General features: G+C 45.6%; 1 protein-coding gene across 2 annotated transcripts in view; it reads right to left on the reverse strand.

Annotated features, from left to right (window-relative positions):
• The window catches only part of POLR1A (RNA polymerase I subunit A), a 74,470-nt gene that overhangs the window by 35,950 nt on the left and 16,780 nt on the right, over positions 1-21,740 (reverse strand). For both annotated transcript variants that reach the window (XM_047853149.1, XM_047853150.1), the window contains 5 exons: positions 19,222-19,392; positions 18,962-19,084; positions 16,472-16,702; positions 9,535-9,789; positions 4,725-4,916 (listed from right to left, as the gene is read on the reverse strand). In XM_047853149.1, coding sequence (XP_047709105.1) covers positions 4,725-4,916; positions 9,535-9,789; positions 16,472-16,702; positions 18,962-19,084; positions 19,222-19,392 — 972 coding nt within the window. The remainder of the gene's footprint in view (positions 1-4,724; positions 4,917-9,534; positions 9,790-16,471; positions 16,703-18,961; positions 19,085-19,221; positions 19,393-21,740) is intronic.

Raw genomic sequence — 21,740 nt, forward strand, 5'->3', positions numbered from 1 at the left:
TATATTCACTTTGCAAACACTCACTGAGCTATATACACTTGAGATCTGCAATGACAGTCAAATCCGTTTTCTTCATATGTCCTTTCAACAAATGTTGACAGACCTCAGATTCTTAAACGGAAAGAGAAGCACTTAACAGGCTGCATGAAATGCCCTGGAGAAAGAGCCTAAGACTTCATTTTCTGAGGCAGTACAAATAAACCGCCTAAGCTAAGCTCCTTATCTCCTGATTCTGAACATGACTTTTCTCTGCAGAATCAGACTGAGCCACTAACAAATTCTGGTGCAGGGTAGTCACTCTCTTCTTTTACACCTATTTGCAAAGAAATAACAGCCCATTGGAACCTCACAAGAAACACTGAAAAATCTCAACTGCAACACAAATAAAACCAGGGCCTACTTTCTAGTTTTCTTTAGTTAAAACGTAATAATCTTAGCTCAGAAACATTATAAAATGAAAAAAATTATTCCTAACATGAACCAAATTATTCTATCATTTTGATCTTTTTATGCAACACGTTTTCTCATACACATGCTTAATCCAGTTGCAAAAGTGACTGCATAGAATCCTGTAGTCTACTTCTCCCAACATCGTGTCAGAAAACTACCCAGCCTGCTACATGGTCTTTTAAAACCACTCTTTTAAACTACATAATATCTTAACAAATGGATGTTCCACAATTTACCGAGCACTAATGTTAAGTATCCAGGTTTTTCTAATTTTCCACCATGGCACACCATGGTGTATAATGGACTATTTTTTTTCAAGTAGCTTTTTCTACATTTCAGATTATTTCCTTTGGCTGGCTTCCCAGATTGAAGGGAATCAATGTATTTATGGCTCTAGATATATATTCTTTGTGTACTATTTAGTTCTATTTTGAAACTGCTTACGTTTCCACAAAATTCTAATGAATTCTGGACACTTCATGACTTAAAATATAATCCCTCACTTCCAAGATAACTTGAGATGGCTTACAAAAGAAAGACATAGAAATAATAAAAATAATATCAATGTAAATAATAAATTAGACAAATACATATAGCAAACTATACCAAGGGTCAGCAAACTATAGCCTATAGGCCTAATCTGGTCTACTACCTGTTTTTGTAAATAAAGTTAATCAGATCACAGCCATGCTCATTCATTTATGTGTTGTGTATGGCTGCTTTCAAGTTACCATGGCAGAGCTGAGTTGTTGCCCTACTTGCAACAGAGAATGTATAACCTGCAAAGCCTAAAATATTCACTATCTGGCTTTCATAGAAAAAGCATACCACTCCTTGAACTACACTATCCATACTTATGGATTTTAATCTTAAATTGCAAAATTCCCCATCCATTCTGTTAAACCAACTTCCATTTCTGGCCAGGATAGGGCAACAGTGACCTAAGGACTCTTCCACTAAAAACAACAATAAAAGCAGACATGAATATGAAACAGTGGTTTTCAAGACAATGGACACCAGGCAATGAAGGACAGTGATCAGGAAAGATACAGCAGAGTTGAACTATGTACTAACTGAACCTAACTGACATTTTTGGAGCACACCATTCAAGAGCAGATCATAGATTATTATTTTTTTTAATGTTTATTTATTTTGAGAGAGAGCAGAGAAGGAGCAGAGAGAGGTGAGAGAGAGAATCCAAAACAGGCTCCATACTGTCAGCATAGAGCCTGATACAGGGTCTGAACCCACACACCATGAGATCATGACCTGGGTGAAACCAAGAGTTGGACGCTTAACCAACTAGCTACCCAGGTGTCCCAGATTATACATTATTTTTAAGGGCACACAGAATATTTACCAAGATACACCATAGTAAACATAATCTCATACACAAATGTCAATAAATTTAAAAGGATTCCAGTCACCAATGTATGTTCTCTTGCCACAGTGGAATTAGATTGGAAATCCATAACAGATTATCTGGAAAATCTCTAAATATGTGGACACTAAATAATGGACTTCTAATTAACTCATGAGTCAAAAAGAAGCCAAAAGGAAAATTAGAAACTATTTTGAAATGAAAGAAAATACAACATAATAACTTACATGATGCTACTTAAGCAGAATTTAAAGGGAAAATTTATATCTAAAATGCCTGCACACACAAAAAAAGGAAAAAAGGCCCCCATCAAATGATTTCACCTTTAACCTCAAATGATGAGAAAAGAGCAAATCAAACCCAAAGTAAACAGAAGAAAGGAAATAATATAGATCAAAGTGAAATCAATGAAATAGCAAAAAAAAAAAATACAGAAAGTCAATGAAAACTGGTTCTTGGACAGCAAAACGAATAAACCTCTAAGCAAACTGATCAGGAAAAAAGAAAGATGACACAAATTAGGGCGCCTGGCTGGTTCAGTTTGTAGAGCATGAAACTTTTTTAATGTTTTTACTTATTTTTGAGAGAGAGACAGAGCATGAGTGGGGGAAGGGGCAGAGAGAGAGGGAGATACAGAATCCAAAGCAGTCTCCAGGCACTGAGCTGTCAGCATAGAGGCTGACGGGGGGCTTGAACTCACGAACTGTGAGATAATGACCTGAGCCAAAGTCGGATGCTTAACTGACTGAGCCACCCAGGCGCCCCTGGGGTTTTTATTTTTAAATACAACTCTTGATCTCAGGATCAAGTTGAGTGAGTTTGAGCCCCACACTGGGGGTAGAGTTTATTTAAAAAAAAAAAAAAAAGATACAAATCACCAGTATCAGAAATGAGTGAAGTGACCCACCTACTGATTCTATAAATAGAATAGTAAACAAATATTATGAATTGCTTTATGCTTGTAAATTCAGCAACTTATGACAAATTCCTTAAACACAGTACTGAAGCTCATTCAAGAACAGATAACTTGAAGAGCCCTACATGTAATAGAAATTTTAGTTAAAAAACCTTCCTACAAAGAAAAGTTCAGTTCAAGATGGAGTCATTGTTAATTCTGCCAAACATTTAAGAAAAAATAATACCAGTACTACACAAACTTAGAGAAAACTGAAGAAGAGAAAATATTTCTGAACTCATTCTATGAAGTCTGCATTACCCTGACACCAAAAACAGGGAAAGATATTACAAGAACCTTACACATCAATACAGATACATCTTTGAGATTGTGGGTTGAATTACAGACCACCACAATGAAGCAAATATAACAATAAAGTGAGTCAAATGAGTTTCTGGTTTCCCAGTGCATACAGAAGTTACATTTACACTATCTCGTAGTTTATTAAGTGTGCAATAGCATCATGTCTAAAAAGCCAGTTCACATACCTTAATTAAAAAGTACTTTATTGCTTAAAATGCTGACCATCACCTGAGCTTTAAGTTATAATCACTAATCACTGATCACCATAACAAATATAAATAATAATGGACCAGTGTGAAATGTTGTGAGAATTACCAATATGTGACACAGAGACATGAAGTAATAAGCAAATGCTGTTGGAAAAATGACACCAATAAATGAAGTGGAAAATAGCATACAAAATTGCTTGAATATAGCGTTGCCACAAACCTCCAATTAGTAAAAAACACAGTATCTGCCAAGTATAATGAAACAACACGCAATAAAATAAGGTATGTCTGTATCCCTCACAAACACAAATGTAAAAAACTGCTGAACAAAATTTTAGCAAACTTAATTAAAAATATATATAGACAGGGGAATACCTCATGATAAACAAGGGTTACCCCTGAATGCAAGGTTGGTTTAACAACCAAAAACCAGTCGGGTCGCAGGTCCACAGACTTAAAAGAATTGCTGAGCTAGAAGAGACCTTAGAGATCACCAACCTGAACCCTTTGTATTATAGATGAAGAAAGGAGGCCCACAAAGCCAAGATCACACAGCTGATTAGGAGTCAGGCCTCAAGGTTGAACTTGGGGACCCAGCACATAGTAGAAACACAAACTTGGCTGTACTTCATTATTTGATTAGCACATATAACATTATTTTATTACTTTGACAGTAAGCATGGTGTGATGTCTTCGGGGTTAGTAAGTGCTGGGTTTGAATTCCAACTCTGTCTCCTATAGACCTGGGCATGTAATTGAAGTTCTCTAAGCCTCAGTATCCTCATCTGATAAACGGTGATAATAACAGTCTCTGTATCACAGGTTGGTTGTAAGGATTAAAAAAACATACCTAAAGCACTCAGTAAAGCACTTGCCCCCTCCCAACAAAAATATTACTATTACCACCACTACCAATACCATTGCCTATTACCACCACATTTGCATTATGAGGACATCAAGGACAGTCCACCTGTGCAGTCCACCTGTAGTACTGACACTCCCTTGAAAACACTCAGACCCAGGAACCCCACCAAAGAGAAAATCATACAGATCATACAGGCATACCTTGAAGATACTGCATGTTCAGTCCCAGACCGATTTTTTTTTTAAATGTTCATTTATTTTTGAGAAAGAGAGAGAGAGCGTGCGCGCATGAGCGGGAGAGGGGCAGAAAGGGAGACACAGAACGTGGAGCAGGCTCCAGGCTCCACATTGTCAGCACAGAACCCAAGGTGGGGCTTGAACTCACAAACCGCGAGATCATGACCCGAGCTGAAGTCAGGCGCTTAACCAACTGAGACGCCCAGATGCCTCAAGTCCCATACCATTTGATTTGTCATTTCTCTACTTCTGGCCTGGGCTCTACCAAGAATGAAATCTTTTATTTGAGTGGCCTGTTTCCTTTTTTTGATTTTCTCCCAATTACCTGCTTTCCCGTCCACAGTGGAAAGGGCTTCAGGATGGCAGGAGGAAAGAGCTTCACACGCCCCACTTTGTCTGTGAGTCCTCGGTACAGCAGCTCCATATATTGCTCCCGAGTGAAAAAGCAACCTCGAGTGGTCATGTTTGCACCTGAAACCATGTGATCTTGAATCAACCCCGCCAAGGGCTGGCCATCCTACAAACCAAAACAGTAAGAAGACAAATAGGAAGTCACATTCTAATTCCTAATCATCTGCTTGGAAGCCATGTACTAGCAACAGCCCTCCCTTACACCCCTGTACTGTCCTGCCCCACAGCCTTCCTAGGCTGGTGCTTGGGCCTCCCATCTGGAGAGCAAACTGCCTCCCAAAGCACATGACCAGGCCTTCCTGACCGGCTTCCACCGTGACCATTTGCCGACTGTTCTAGAGCAAAACAGCTCCAAACTCGTCCAGCTCCCCACGCCTTCTGTCCATAATCCCATCTGGTTCTAGTTACTCAGGCAAAAGTTTTGGCATCTCTGCATAAATTTGGTCTAGCTTGCACTTTGCTGTGTTGTTGCTTTTATATTTTGGTTTTATGCTTTAGTATTTTTTCACACATTTCTGGCCTGGCTCTCCTCTAAATCAGCGATCCATTCAACAAATATTTATTGAGAGCCTACTATATGCCCAGGCAGTGGGTTAGCCCTCCAATCTACTCTAGTGGGCCAAACAGACATGATCCTTTACAGTGAGGAAGAGCTACATAGTAAACGAATGATTGGATAAATACGTTACCACAAAGGGTTTTAAATAACATGGAGAAAAATAACAGATGGGTCATCATTTAGATTAGAAATAGGGGGATGGTCAGTGCTCTCTCAGGGGCACGATCTCTCAGGGGCACTATTACAGAGCCCTGAGCATTACTGACTTAAGAGTCAGCTCTCTCTAAGGGGTAGGGGTTCAAGAGATTTGAGAGGGCCTTGATGTGCATGACTGTAAAAGAAAAGAATGTACGTTTACAAGTGTCTCTTCACAATGTAGCACATGTTCATGGTGGGCCTTTAATAAAGGCTGTTGTCTACCAGATGCCCAAACAAGGGCTATTATGTAAGCCCCAGTACATTCATCTCATTTGAAATCTTTCAGACTTTCTGATCCCTAGTCTCCTGCAACTTATCTGTAGGTCTGTGTTCATGGCAACATAAGACACACTAAAGTAAAAATAGCTGTGCCCACTGACATTTTTTAAGAGGTGGTTTTTGCAAACTTTTTAATGTTTATGGGAACTTGAGAAAAATCTGTGCCTTGGATCTAAAGATTGTTATCATTTGATTGCTTGTTAAACACTACCTAATATCATGGCAAGGTTTCATAACTAAGGCTAAAGGAACTCATGAATGCAGCCATGGAGAAGGGCCTGGAATTTAACCACATGTACTAATTCAAAGGATAAAAAGGATGCTGGTCAAATAGCCTAAATACTGTGGCAATGGGCTCTACATAAACTCAAAGACAATTATTATAGATGGGCTGAATAGCTGCTGTAGATAGAAGGCAAGGTCAGATGGTGCACACGGCCCTTCTTACGAAGGCTCTGGGTTAAGAACATGAATAAAAACTTATACTCTGCATCTTGTTCCAAAGACAAGATCTTATTTTGCTTGGGGGAAAAACCCAAACCAGTATTACGCAATTTGCCTCATCCCGCAAGTCTTTGGGGGCAGATATAGAGTTTTCCTTTTGTTTTCTTCCTTTAAAGAACATAATTACAAGTTATGTGATCTATTCAGTGCCTTCTCCTCTCTCCATCCAGATTTTTCCATGACTAGAAAATTGCCTTAATGGCTAAATTGCTTTCAATGCAATAATCATGAATTGTAGGGAGAAATGCTGATTAAAGCAACTTACTGAGGGCCTACTTATAATTCTAGATTTCCCAAATCCTGCTTAGGATCAGAAAGACCATCTCTAAATCAGAAACCCAGATAATTGTCAGCTATCCTATTCCATCTAATATCACAGCAAAATGACATTACAATTAGTGCCTTTGGTCAGGATGCTTGGAGAATTAGGGTATTCTGTGACCTAAATTTTCTGGCTAAGTTGACAGAGTCGGGGAAACGCTCAATCCTTGTTAAAAAAACTTTCCACAAGGCACTGGCCCTCAAAAAATACAACAAAGAGAGGAAAAACAAAACTCCACAAAGAAACACATCAATGAAAAGTTCAGCTGTTTTCTTAGGAGAGAAACAGCTGAAGTTCCATTCACCTCCTATTTTAAGTAAGAAACACAACTCCATTAAATACATTCAAGCAACAATGAAATGTACTTTAATCAGGTCCTATGATTAATCAAGGAAGAGAACCTGAAACAAAGACGTGGAATAATGAACAAAGGGAAATGGAAGCAAGGGAAATAAAGACACACAAGAAAAATTAGCCCTCTCACTGCCCCCCTTCCCCCCAAAAGGCCTTTTCTGGTTTAACAAAACTAGCTCCTGCTCTCCTAGGACTCTGCCCCCAAAGTAGTTCAAGACATGCTGCATTTTTGTAACTGTTAGCAAAATAAGGATTCCATTTCTTGGCATTTACACTACAGACTAACTGAAATTTATCAAGAATCACAACCTCTGTACTCTGTTCTGCCTGTCTCCTGATCTGCAACTTGTGGGCATGCGAGCACGTGATGAGGCACATCTGGATTTAAACAGGTCAGTCCTTTGAAGGACGCAGTGTAAGCATGAAGCTTCTGTATAACCTTACTCAATCAAAATGAAGTATAGACCATTCAAGTTCGTTGGCCTGAGAACTTCAAAGCACCCCCCATTCCAACTCCTCTAATGTCCAGAGGTCACTGGACATGTACAGAGAACCATCTGGCTGCTCCCTGGTAGTGTCCCCTGTGGTAAAATGTGACCCTGCCTCCAGAGTCAGAGAACCACTTTAGTCCTGGGATCCACTTACTGCCATAGTACCTCTTCCATCCCCAGCCTTGCCTGTAAAGGGAGGCTAATAACACATGGTGCCGAGCACCTGAGCTTGGGAGTCAACGGTGCTGGGTTCGAGTCTTGGCATCGTCACTGGCTGGCGAGCTGCTCACTTGTATTTCCTCATCTGAAAATCACTACTTCTTAAGCTTGTTTTGAAGACTAAACAAGAAAATGTTTGCAGGTCACTCAGAGCAGTGCCTGAGGCACAGGGAGTGCTCAATAGGTGGTGGCTTTTGTTGTCACACAATGACAGTCACAACTGTTATTTATGTGAAAAGATAAAAAGCCAAATTTCAAGTTAGTCAACTTATTATTCTAACTTCTGAGGGACCCCAGTGGGCCTTTAACTCCTCTTTCCCACTTTTAGCCTCTTTACTAATCAACAGCTGGCTGCAGCAGGCAGAGAAGGGAAAGAGAGTGAAACTCAAACAGCTGGGTCCAGCACGGAGCCATCCCAGCGTGTCTGATGGCCAGGAGGCTGGGATGCTGGCCCCCTGGCCACTGACAGATTCTCTGGGTGGCAGATGACTGCTGAGAAGAGAAGTTCCCAGGTGGAGAAAGCACTGACCAATGCTGGATGTCTCCGAGCAGCCTCCCGTGCTCCCCTGGCTGCAGACGTTTTCTCCTGCAGAAGGTTGGCAAGACCCCCAGAGGGGGAAAGAAGCAAAGCCCCGAGGACCCGGGAGCTCCCTGTAACTTCCTCCGCCTTCTCAGCAGTGTGCTGGTCCAAGCACTTCATGTAAACGTGGACACTAACAGCACCTATTCTAAGGGCTGTGCCAAGGGTGAAAGGGGAAGCCTCTGAAGTGCTTTGCACAGTGTCTACCATTGAAAAAGGGCTTGGCAAATGGTAGCCATAATTCCATGTTACTATTACTACTGATTCTTTCATACTCCACCACAATCCAACTGAACGATGTAGAATTGTGAATCACTGTGACACAAACCGCTGATAATTTAAAAGGCGTCAGGCCCCAGGATGGGTGGTGAGGGATAAATGGAGTCTGGAACATACTCTGCTCTCTTTCCTTCAGCCTGGCTCTTTCCCCACCCTCTTGCTCTCATGAACACTCACTGACTCAGGCCCCTGCCACTTAATGGAATGGGTCAGCTGGCCGGGCAAGGGGGAAGGAAACTGAATCCTTCTCTTGTATCCCACTGGACAGCCATGACCACATGGCGCTGCTTTAAAAATGTTTTTAAATGTTTGTCTATTTATTTTGAGAGAGAGTACTAGTCGGGGAGAGGGGCCGAGAAAGAGGGAGAGAGAATCACAAGCAGGCTCCATGCTCAGCGTGGAGCCCGATGCGGGGCTCGATCCCACGACTGTGAGATCATGACGTGAGCTGAAATCAAGAGTTGGACGCTCAACTGACTGAGCCACCCAGGTGCCCCTACGTGGCTCTGCTTTTAAGGACCAACCTCAGTGACAGAAGTCAGGGATTCAAAGGGGAGACACCTTCATGGGCTAAAGGGATCTCATCTGGGCCCTTGGGTTAAGCTGTCTCTAAAAACTCATGCTTGTCAGAATGCAAAGGATCAAAGTCATCTGGGGATCATAAGGACCATCATAGTTAGGATGCTAATGCTTGCTGAAGGCTAATAACTTGTACAATGCAAACATAAGTCTGGAAGAAAAGACCTCTTACAGAGCTAATAGTTAATACCCTCTAAGCAACTACAGGGCTGAAAACCCCACCTGGAAGAAGCCAGGACCCTCTATTCCATAGGCCTCTGCCCTAGAGCTACCCACTGACACCAGAAGACAAAGAGCCCAGACCTGGAATGCCAAGTTGTGTCAGCGAAGACCACAGAACCGCCTCAAGGTCAGACCTACCTTGGGAACAAGGTACTGCTGATCTGTACAGGCCAGGACGTAGGCCTCAGCCCGGCCCAGTTCACTCTGGGGGAAGTGGGCATTCATCTCGTCTCCATCAAAGTCGGCATTATACGCCTTGCAGTTGGCATAATGGAGCCGCAGGACTTTCTCTTCGGGCAGGATGCGGGCGTGGTGTGCCTGGATGGAGGGTCTGTGCAGGGTGGGCTGTCGGTTCAGCAGGAGGATGTCCCCATTCTTCACATGCCGGCACACCTGGGGGCAGAGCAGAGCAAAGGGGGGAGGTTGGTGACAACTTCAGCATCATCACTATTGTTCCCAGGGCTCTCCTCAGCCTGGTCTGCATATGGCTTCCATCCATCTCCTGTTTTATTCAACCAAACGAAAGGGGAATTGGTCCCTTTTTTTAAGAAAGAAACTTTTCAAAAAAATTTTTTTAATGTTTATTTATTCTTGAAGGAGAGAGGGAGACAGAGCATGAGTGGGGAGGAGCAGAGAGAGGGAGACACAGAACTCAAAGCAGACTCCAGGCTCTATGCTGTCAGCACAGAGCCCGACACAGGGCTCGAACTCACGAACCACGAGATCATGACCTGAGCCGAAGTCAGACGCTCAACCGACTGAGCCACCCAGGCACCCCTGAAACCCTAGAAATCTTTGAGAGATAGCTACTAGCCCAGTGTAGCCCTGATCCCGGCTCTGGGCTCAGAGATGCAAGTGACAGATGAGGCCCCAGGCCCCTGTTCAGTAACCTTTGTCTTCTTCAGAGAGGTATGGCCTTTCCAGAGTCTTGGATTCCTCTGAAAAATGGTCTAGGGAAAGAAATGAACACATCTGACGACAGCATGTCTGCATGGAGCTGTGAAACCCCTGGCTTGAAAGGACCTAGCAGACCTCTGGCATTCCCTGCACTGCCCCCTGCCCCAGGCACATGAGAATAGGTTGTTTTAAACATGAATCCTAGGTTTTAGAACTATCTCACCCAATCTCTGGAACACAGAGTTTTGAGTCCCAGTTCAATGCCTTCTGAAAACATTCTGTTGCACTTAAAACATTAAAAAGAAATTTAAGTTGCCAAGGTCTTTTGGGAAAGCAATCTGACAACAGATTTAAGAACGTTTAAAACTCCTTTCCTTTTGGCATTTCAGAAGGAAAAAAGTGCCAATGTCAGGTTACATAAACACATATGTTTAAGCAGCAGTGCTCACAGAGGACAAACATGAAATAACTTGGGCTGCTCCACAGAAGTGGCATGGGTATGTAAACCATGACATACACTATGGAATACTATGCAGTGATGAAAAAAACGGAGTTAAATACTCATCCTTCCGTGATGGCGATAATATATTCAAGTAAAAAAAAAAAAAAAAAAAAAAAAAGGAAAAGAAAAAGAAAATCCAGGTGCCATATAAGGTGACAGGATGAGGCGACTTAAAACCCAAGACAATTATTTATGTATTTATACGTACAAGGGAAAGGTTTCTTGGCTCCCTACCCAGCTGTCCCTATGGACTCCGCAGGTACAAGGGCACATGGGAAAAGTAAGGCACAGAGTACATCTTTACCTCTACACATCTTAGTCCTGTTCCTGCAACAATGCGTGTGTATTACTCCTATTCATTTTTTTTTTTTTTAAAGATCTCCAACTATTTTTAAGAAAAGCAACAAGTACTGCCCAAGTGATATGCTCATTGTGGGGCAAAAAACTCAGAGAACAGAATAAAGACCACAAGTAATCTTACTCCTTAAAAGATAGCCACCATTCACACTTTTTTCCCCCTTACCAATACGCCACTGGTCATGTCCTCCTGACAGAACACCAGTTCCCACAAAGCTGACTCTAGTGGAGGGCTCACTGAGCTTTATACTGCCCTTTATCTTACCTTATGTTAACTACTGGGCTTCCTAAATGATGAACCCATAAGCTATTTTAAAAGAGAAATGTATGAAGGCAGCTGCCCCAGCCATTCTGCAGGCCCCCTGAGCAGCCTAAATCAGTCTTGGTCAGACCCTTCCCACCCAAATGGACTTGGTCCCAAATGGACTTGGTCAGACCCCTCCTACCCAAGTTTCCCTCAATTATAGCAGGTAACACGTTGGGGGTAACAAATTCCTCCAAGTCTAGTCTCTTTATGTTGCCCACATTTATGAAGCTGAACCAGAAAGGTGGCTCCAGAGAGTCCAGAAGTAGACAAAAGATCCTGTCCCCATCCACCCCACCTCACCCCAAATTTTCAGCTGAGCTGAAAGTCTCCTCCAGGTCAGGGAAGCAAGGAGCAAAACCCTGAAATTCTAAATGGCAGTCCTAAAAGCACTTAGCAAGGAGGCAGTCTTTCTGCGCTCCAAGGAGTTCGAACATTCCCCTCTCTGCCCCCACATCCATGTTTCCAAGGAGACCTGAACTCTGAGAATTCTCATGAGGGTCTGTCCAGGGCACGTCATAGACACTGAGCTGACTTTCAAGGTCTTATTTCTTTAGCTTCTCCAGGGAGAAACTGCCCAGACCTGTGGGCAAAACCCCAGGATGGGCCTCAGATTTGAGTCTCGTAAATTTGAGACATCCTCTAGCATAAGCAAACCCCACAGCTGGGAAGGCAAGCAGGCCAGTCTGGCAGGCACCAGCCAATCCAAACAGAAGCCCTGGAGCAAAGGGAGCTCCCCTCGCCAACCCAAACCTGAGGCCCTTCCTTTCTCTTGTATCTAAATAAATACTGCAGTGAAAATTAGCATGCCCCAGTGCCCGGGTCAGAGTTTTCAGAAGCAGACCCAGAGCCAAAGAGCGGCTTCTGGCAGGCTGCTGGGCTGGGAAATGAGCCTCAGCCGTCCTGGCCACCTCCTCCCAACTTACAAGGCCCAGAGGAAGGGACAGAGATTTCACACCTCCCAAGGGAAATGGGTCCTGTCAGTCACCCTTTTCCTTCTCACCTAACCTGCGGTCTGTCCTTCCCCGGACAAGGCTCCCTGCTTCCCAGTCATGACCCCAGCTCTTTAGTCTAGTCCTGATCTACGTGCAACGCGTTAACCAAAATCTGCAAAACATTACAAATATGTTGTAAGTACACATGTACGTAATTATACAAGTTAGCATCGTTTATAATGTTATTGAGATTTTGGAAAATAGGGGTGCCTGGGTGGCTAAGTGGTTGAGTGTCTGACTTCGGCTCGGGTCGTGATCTCATGGTTCGTGGGTTTGAGCCCCGTATCGGGCTCTGTGCTGACAGCTCAGTGCCTGGAGCCTGCTTACGATTCTGTGTCTCCCTCTCTCTCTGTCCCTCCCCTGCTGCTGTCGCTATCTCTCAAAAATAAATGAAGATCTAAAAAAAGAGAGATTTTGGAAAATAAAAATAATCATCCTTCATCCCCACGTTCTGATGTTAAGAGCCACTTTTCCCTCATAAAGTCCCTTCCTGTCTTCACCCCTGGTTACAGGTCCAACGTGGCCCTCCCACCTCAGTGCCTCCCTCATCTCAGCCTGGGTCCGTCTACTCCGTAGGGGTTTCTTGAGCACCTTTTGCATGCTGGGTGCTGAGAACACCTTGCCCGCGTCCTCACGGAATTTAGGCATTGGAGGGAGGATGAATGTGAATGGGTGCACGCATGGTGACAACACCACACAATGAGAACAAGGGGTGGCGTGGGGGTGATGAGTGTGTGGTGGGAACACCATGGGGCGCACCTCCTACAGTTTTGAGAGTGTCAAACTACAGAACACAAGCAGGACACCTGCTTTTGTAAACACAGATTTCCGGGCACGTGGCCAGGCCCATTCATTTATGTGCTGCCTGCGCTGGCTCTGACACTCCCAAGGCAGGGTTGATTAGTTGCACCAGAGACCATGTGGTCCCCAGAGCCTAATATATTTACAACCGGGCCCTTGGCTGGAAAAGTTTGCAGACCCCTGCCCCAGAGGATGAGGGCTTTGCTGAGACCCGAAGGACTAGCAGGAATTGGCCTGGGAGCGTGGGGGAGGGCAGTGATCCAGGCGGGGACACAAATACACGAGGGCAAGGCCTGAAGGGAAGGGACTCTGCAATGATGGGGGCCAGCTGGAACATGGAGGCAAGCTGAGAGGTGAGGCTGGAGGGGAAAACAGGGACAGTATGCCCAGGACTGGAACTGAAGTCAGAAGATCAGCGAATGGGCCCGCCCCATTCAACCTCGCCACTGCTCGGAACGCACTTCAGTCACTTCCCAGGAACTGACCGGCCTGTGGCAGCAGGCCAACCTTCCCTCTCTGAAGCTCTGGATACCGCTCACCTCCGACCCCACAGACGTAACCAAGGCCGTGTCAAGTTCTCTGTGCAACTGCCTCATCCTTGCACCCCAATCACGTCAGAAACCCTGTACCCTTCTGCTGGTCTTTCAGATGCCCTTAGCTACTGGCCCCGCTGCCTCATGAGAGCTCTGAAACCTGACTGCTCCCACTCTTCGAACTGCTCTCCTGCGTCACAAGTGACCTTCATTTGGACAAATCGGATGCACCCTCTCTGTTTCTGCACTCTACTCAGACTTCACATGGAACTTCATGAGCATCTAACAGGTATCCCTGGGAGATATGAAGATACCCAGGGCTGCTCTTTCCCACAACCACGTGTGGGAAACAGATGCAGATGCCAAATGAGGAGGCCCAGCCCCCCCACCCCCCAACCACTCTCCCTCAGCTTCCCCGGTCCTCCCTGCCTTCCTCCGGCTTCTACACTTCAGCCCGTGAGTCCCCCATTTTCTCTCTCCACTGTACTTTGTGCTCGGAGTTCACACTCTGAAAATTAACTCTTATGGCCCTTAATTTAAGTCCCACACATCCACCTCTCACAGGAGATGGGCCTTTAGATTCCCCACCATCACCTCACTTTACAGGGGCCCGATGTACCTCCTGTCAGGGCACTGCCACTCTCCTGTGCTGGGAACCACAACTTGGTTCTCACCTCCTGTCTCTTCCACAGCCTTGACCCCCACGCTATCCAAGTCACCCCCTCCCCCCCAAACATCCCTGCCATAACCTTCACTTTCCTGCAGCCTTCAGGCTGGCCCTCACCTGCCTCCTGATGACTGAATCCTCCGTGCCCTCCCACCCTCAGGAGCCCTTTTGTTGTTGTTGTTGTTGTTGTTGTTGTTGAGTTTGCATCACATTATTTCTAATAAGAACTGCATCTCAGTCACCATCGAGATACAAAGATAAATACCGATAAAGCATGTAAGTGCATCATGCATATTCAAGCCAAAACCAAGAGTATGTTTCCGTCCTTACTGGGCATCTTAATCTACACACCTGAAAACCAAGTATAATTTTTTTGATCAAACACACATAATTTCTTTTTTATCTTTAAAGTTCTTTGACTTCCATGTGCCTTTCTTGCTGAGCATCAAGCACTAAAGCCAGAAGTCTCTGTTGCTAGTCCCTGTTGTGTCTGCCACACCACCGAGCAGTGATGCCACACATTCCCTGGTGATGCCCCCACCACGCTGTAAACTCCAGAGTAGCGGGGCCTTGTCTACAGTGACTGGCAAAGGGCGGCACAGAGAGCAGTGGGTCCTCTGTACCGCCGACCCCCACTCCACTCTCCATTTTTCTCCCCAATTTTCCAACCATGAGACTCTTTCACATGTTTGGCTTGAGTTAACTGGAAGACTACCTCATGTTTGTCTTGCTTCACCCACAAGTTACGTGAAGTACACCTCGAGATCTCCTGTATCCCTTACACAGCTCCTACCAAAACACCAGGCGCTTCAGAAAGGCAGAATAATCCCATGAGCCTCAACATAAACCTTACTTCATGCACTAGAAAAGAACAAAACAGGTGACCTGATCTGTGTCTGCCTGTGTCCCCTACGGCCAAAGCAGAAAATGGGTAGCATGCTACTGCTGTACCTTGGCAAAGCAGTGAGACAGGAAGTGAGAGGAGAGGCTGTGGTGAAGAACCAACAGTCACCACAACAAGGCCACAGCGCTTCCCTAATCCTTTTTGTTCCTCCTCCAAAGTTCCCTCAAGGCCGATGGAAACTTTGTAGAGCTCCACCTCATTACTAAAGACCTGGGTCAGCCACTAGGTCTGTACATGTCAGAGAACCACGCAGACGAACACTCACTCTATCAGTCCCCTAAGTTAAACCCAAATAAAGATCCATTTCACCTCAACAACTTCTGCCGCTACTGCCTGGCTAGGGGTCATCTGTTATGCTCCCCCAGCATAAATGGCTACTATTTAGCAGGACACAAATGATGTCACTCACCAATTTCATACCCCCAGCTAATCAATTACGTACTCTTTCCAGTGGAGCCCAGGTAAGCTTTGGGATCCCTTAACACAGAACTACAAGCAGCCATCAGCAACTGCCAGGAAATGAGGCATCAGATGAAACCTGTGGGTTATCAGTTATCACGGACACAGTACATTTCCTTCCTTTAGGTCAGTTCTCAAACATTAGCATACAGAGGAACCATCCAGAGCACTTGCTAAAACACAGATTCCTGGGCCCCATTCCCAGAGATTCTAATTCATTTTGCGGGGGGTTGGGGAGAAGAGGGTGAATGTGCATTTCTCACAAGCCCTAGGGACGCTGCTGCTGCTAACCTCAGAACCACCCTTTGAGGAGCCCTGCTTAAGGACAGCAAACTCTCCTGCTCCAGGATCACAACTGAGTCATCATTAGAGAGTACTTCTCGAGTCTTTGATGTGTGCCCAGCACCGTGCTGCATGTCATGGGACAGCCAAATGAAGCTTGAATCATGGTGTCAAGATCCTAGGAATGCCAGCTCGAGCTGGGAAGATAAAGTAATCCCCATGAAACCCCTAAGTAACACCCACATGCAGGGGAAGCTTCATCTTGTGAAGGCAGAAGAGCTCATGGATTCCTGTGTCAGCACTCATGGCTGGCAGTCACAGGGGAGCCAGACAGGAGCTGGCCGAGCCCCTGAGCAAATCTGTCCACTACTCACAATTTTTGTCCCCTGGGGCTTAGGTGCCCCCGTGGCTGGTGTCAGGAGCTGTTTGGCCACGGCTTCCCGCTGTGTCAGGTCCACAGCACTCAGGGCCGTACGACTGCCATCCTCGTTGATGACCATGGAGGCTCCCGGGTGCACATTGGGGCCATTGATGACTGCTTGCCTCAGTTCCTGAACATTCCAGGGGGTGACTGGCTGAGGGTAGGTCAGTTTTGTGGCAAACACCTGGAAACAGGGAGTGGATATGAAAATTCGGGGTAGGCAGAAAAGATTGTATAGAGATTCAAAATCTGACTCAACAGGCTGTGAGACATCTTCCCCATGACGTGGAGGTGCTATCTTAGCCACAAAGGTCCTTCAGGGAGTATGCAACATCCTGTCTGTCTTCTCCACAAAGCCATTTATCTAGACTTGAGGCCCCAAGGGAATAGAGATAAGGCCTCCTTTCCTAGCAGTCTGTCTGGAGAGAATAATTTGAGTGTTGCAGTTTACACATTAAAATTTTTTTTCACCCATCCTAAAACTTCATCATTTCCTCACCCACCAATCAATTCACAGTCCCCAAAGGCAACACAGAATGGGACACTAACTTGAGAGAGGCGGCAAATACCCGCCCTCAAGTACCACCACAGCCCCCTCCACTCCAGTAGACATCACTAACCCAGACATGGCATTGGAGCCTCTACCCAGCAGTTTTGGCTGCCACTGCAATCAAGGTGGCACTTGAGATGAAACCAATTCAGTCTCCTGATATATGAGAAAGTGCAGCGTTACCACTTAACGCTTAACCTGCAATATACTCGAAGAGGAGTTATGTGGTTAAGTAAGTTTCTAAGTGGCAGAATGTTATAAACACTCTGATGCTCCTACATGCACACAACCGTATCAGAGACTATGCAGAGTCCTTCACAAAGAACCTGGTTGAACTCTGTCCAGGTTCTTTGTCCAGGTCTCTGCTTAAACAACACTTTGCGAAAAGCCTTACCTGCCACCCCAGCCAGCGTTCCCTTTCCCCACGGCCTATCTGTTTTTTCCAATGCACTGACCACCACCTGACAGTGTTTATGCTCCTATATATTCCTTTATTTGTCTCCACCACTGGAATGTAAGCCTCTCAGGGGACACTCTAGTCGGTCTGGTTCACTGCTCATCTCTAGCTCATTCCCCAAACTTATTTCAGTTCCTCTGCTCCCATGACACGTCTCCACGGTGCTTTACGGGAAGGGTGTGCCACAAGGGACCAAGAGGCAATCTCGCACAGTCAGCTCCTCACAGCCATCCTGTGAGTAACACCCCCAGGCTACCATGGTCCTGAGACCTGAACAGGCTGGAGGTAGGCAGAGGGGGAGTCCCTCCTTAGGACAAGCCATTATGAAATGAACCCACATCCGAGAAAGGGAGGCTCGGCACCTCTGAAGGTGGAAACAAGAGGCAGCACTACAGGTCTCTCCTAAAGCTGGGATGCTCTATGCATTGTGAGGCCAAAGGCTATGGGGGTAGTCCATGCCTTCTGTCCAAAGAAAGCAACAAATAGCAACGAAATGGGCCTCAGACTCAGGAAGGTCACAACTGGGCTTCACAATACCTTTCTCTGCCACCTGACCCAGCTTCCAGACATAAAGATCTATGGCTCTAGGAGGCAGTGGGCCCAGGACTAAGCTTTCTCTGACTCCTGGCCTCTCATATGTGTGCCTTTGCCCAGGAAGCCGTGTACCCACGAGAGACGAGGCAGCGGGCATACAGGGGACCATCAGAACACTTGAGCTCTGCTCATTACCAGCGCTCCCCAGAGAGCAGCAGAGGGGGCAGTGTGTGAGGAAATGAGACTCTCCACAAAGGGAAATAAACCACCTTCATATTACTGACCTCAAGGCCCATTAAGGAGGAAGCCAATTAAAGCGCTACTGCTAATGCGCACCACAGCCCGAATGGGTGGGGAAGTGAGAAAAGGAGGCTGGCTCCCTGAGGAAACACTAATGGGTGGATGGGGCACACTGCTCACCCCCAAGGAGCTGGGAGGATGGATGACACACACACAGAGCCCTCTCTGGAGGTTTTCTCCCTTCCTGAGCCTGGCAACTAAGTGTACACATTCCTGTCTCCTAATGCCTGGCAAGTGCATGGGACGGAAACCCCCCCTTTCCCTCTTCCTCGTCTCTGTCCTGCATTCAATCTGACTAGGAAGGTTTAGAGACTAGGCTTTGAGAGGCAGGAGGAAGATACGCAGGCGGGGATGTGGCAGTTGGCTCCCTGCTTGCCCAGGAAGGGTCTTCCTTGTAGGTACAAGGTGTTTGGAGACCTGGTAAAGAGTGAAAGCAATACCATCACACAGCCTCACGTCCCTGCCAAATGGCTTGTTCAGGAAGAAGCAAAAGCTGTCCCCACCCAAGCCACAACCAGCGTGCTGCACACCTTCCCCCCCCAGCCCTCAGCACTCCCATGTACCACACCCAACAGTAGCCAGAGAGGCCCCACCACACACACCATAGGAATTCCAATTTCGTTGGTGTTAATGTACATGTCTGGGCAGATGACAGAGCGGGCCGCGTAGTCCACTCGCTTTCCCATCATGTGCTTTCGGAATAAGCCATCCTTCTTCTCCAGGATCTTTATGCAGGAAAAAAGTCCACAGAAAGCATGTTTAAAGAAAAAAAAAAGTATACTTATTATTTTCTTGTTTCAAAACAAATACAGTTATTATTTAACCCCTTCGGTTAGCAGTGGGGATCCAACTTCCTGCTGACCTGTCTAATGCCAGGATACTTTTCCATCATTAATTTATCCATTTCACTATCAAACACGATATTGACGTGGCTCTGAAGACGAATCCAAATGTTGTAAAGTTTGTCTGTGAGGGACTGGCCAGGAAGCGTACTCAAAAAGGATCGGTCCAGGGCAATCGAAGAGTCTTTTTCCTGGCAAGACACAATCAAGAAAAGAGGCGTGATGGAAAAACCTCACAAAGGCCAGGCTTTGTTTTGTTTTTCTTTCTTCCTCTAGCTCTGACAAATGATGAGCTCTGGAGTTTGCCTTCATGTCTTTTGTCTTATGCCTATGTCTTTTTTGCCACTGATGGATCAGTGACAAAGTCCTGATAATCTGTCTTGTCAGTTTGTATCAACATAACATCAGCCCCATCATATACATTTACCAGTCTGTGTTTTTCTGATAGTAAAATGAACTCAAGTTTACATGCAAGCTTTCCCTCTCTTTTGTTTTTTAAACATGTATTTATTATCTCACAGTTTCTGTAAGTCAGGAATCTGGGCACAGCCCAACTAGGTTCTCTGCTTCAGAGCCTCCCCTAGGCTGCAATAAAGGAGTCAGTCAGAGCCATGGTCTCATCTGAAGGTTCAACTGGGGAAGGATCCATCTCTAAGCTGACACGGCTGTTGGCAGGATGCAATTCCCAGAGAGTGGCTGGACTGGGGGCCTCAGTTCCTAGTTGGCTATTGGCCAGAGGCCACTTACAATTATGTGCCTTGTAGGCTTCTCCAACACAATAGGTTGTTTCACTGAACTGTGAAATCCAAGAAAGTAATGGAGGGGTCTGCTACCAGCAGCTGTTGTAGTCCCTTACTACCTAATTCTTCAGACCACCGTATAAATTCTTGCCCCTTCAATACTCTTCATGAAACTCTGTTATCCTGCCAGATAACTGATTCTCATATGGAATTTCACCTTTGTTTATGGTTTTGGAAAATCTTGATTTGAAGCACTTACAAAAATATAAGTGGAAGAATTTCTTAAAAGTAAAAATGTTTGCTATGTTATTTTCTATTTTATCAATTAAAATGTGGGTCCCCAACTGAGATACGTCAAGTGACTGGCTGATCTCCAAGCCTCACTGGAATATCTGAACCAACCCTTTTTAATATTTCTGTCCCTGGCTCTGCCTCCTTCTCTTCTCTCCCTACCTGCCCAGGAGACAGGCCCTTAAGCTGCCTGACAGCACCACCTACTGACACTGTCTGGCCACCTACTAGCCCCAACTGGCTGGGTATGACACTAGAGACCGATGTCCCCCAGTGTGAGTGAGATGGTGAGAAGAAATCTGTTAGTGTGTTGGGAGAGGTATGAGGGGAGGGGCGAAGTTCTAGTAAATAAGACTGCCAAGAAAACCATTACTGAAGTGGGTTTGTCCTCCACCCTGAGAAATAAAGGCATCTTCTTTAGATATAGGGAGGACAGATGTATTTTCTGCTCTGAGGAAGCCTCACAGGGAGAGATGGTCACCTGTATGACGACAGGGGCGATGTCAGCCTAACTTACTGCTTATGATATTACCTGATTCAGGGCTATGTGATGACTCATGCAAGGAGACCCTGTCTCACTAGCATATACTCAGTGCCTAGTGTAGCCCCTGGCCCCCATCAGGCATTCATAATTCAGGAGAGGGCTGCCACAGAAAAAGAATGCAGGGAGCAAATAGGGAAAGAAATAAGAACATGTCCTGTTAATCACACAGAAAGGAGGCACTGCGACTTCAGGTAGCAAGGACCTTAAGAATCAGAAAGGATGTTGTTTATTTCTGCAGACACTCGGCCTTTCTGTTCCTATTTTCTTTTTTTTGACAAAGTGCTGCTCTAATTCCAAGGGACACTGAAGTAAAAGTTCTTAGCCCTGGTCTTGGCTATCTTAACGGCCTTCCCCCTAAACTGGACTAGGGCCTGCAGATGGCATGTTCCTCTTAGACTGAAAGTTTTTGAAAGCACACCTATGCTGATGGGTCAGAAAACTTAAAACCAAAGACAGTCCAGAGGAGAGTATGGATAACCCACAGCACAAGTGTCCAGGCAGACAGTGGCGCCACCTGGTGATGGGACTGGCTCACAGCGAACTGTTGCCAGCAGCTGGAAGCAGCCTGAGAGCCCTGTCCACTCAAGGCTGAGACAGCCTTCCTGCTTCCATCCAGACGGCATCTCGGAACGGGGAAGGATCTCCATGACCTCAGCAAGCTTTCTGAGTGCCTGATTCATCTTTATACCCATGGAAGACCTGGCATACTGAAGTAGGCTCAGAAAGTCGGCTGAAATGGGAAAACTGAATCCAGCTCTACTGTTTACGGAGAACGAAGCTGAAGCCTCAAACCTGACAGTCCTATTCTGGGAAATTCCTAGAATCAACAACACTGCCCTCCTGAACCCAATGCTAGAGGTCTTAATGAGCCAAAAGCAGAGCTGGATGACTCAGGCTCTGGCACCATAACCCAAAAGAAACATTCTTAGAGCCGACAGACTCTTCTTTCTGGAGCTGCCAATCA

The sequence above is a fragment of the Prionailurus viverrinus genome, chromosome A3 (assembly GCF_022837055.1).
Source record: "Prionailurus viverrinus isolate Anna chromosome A3, UM_Priviv_1.0, whole genome shotgun sequence".
In the NCBI taxonomy this organism is placed as follows: domain Eukaryota; kingdom Metazoa; phylum Chordata; class Mammalia; order Carnivora; family Felidae; genus Prionailurus; species Prionailurus viverrinus.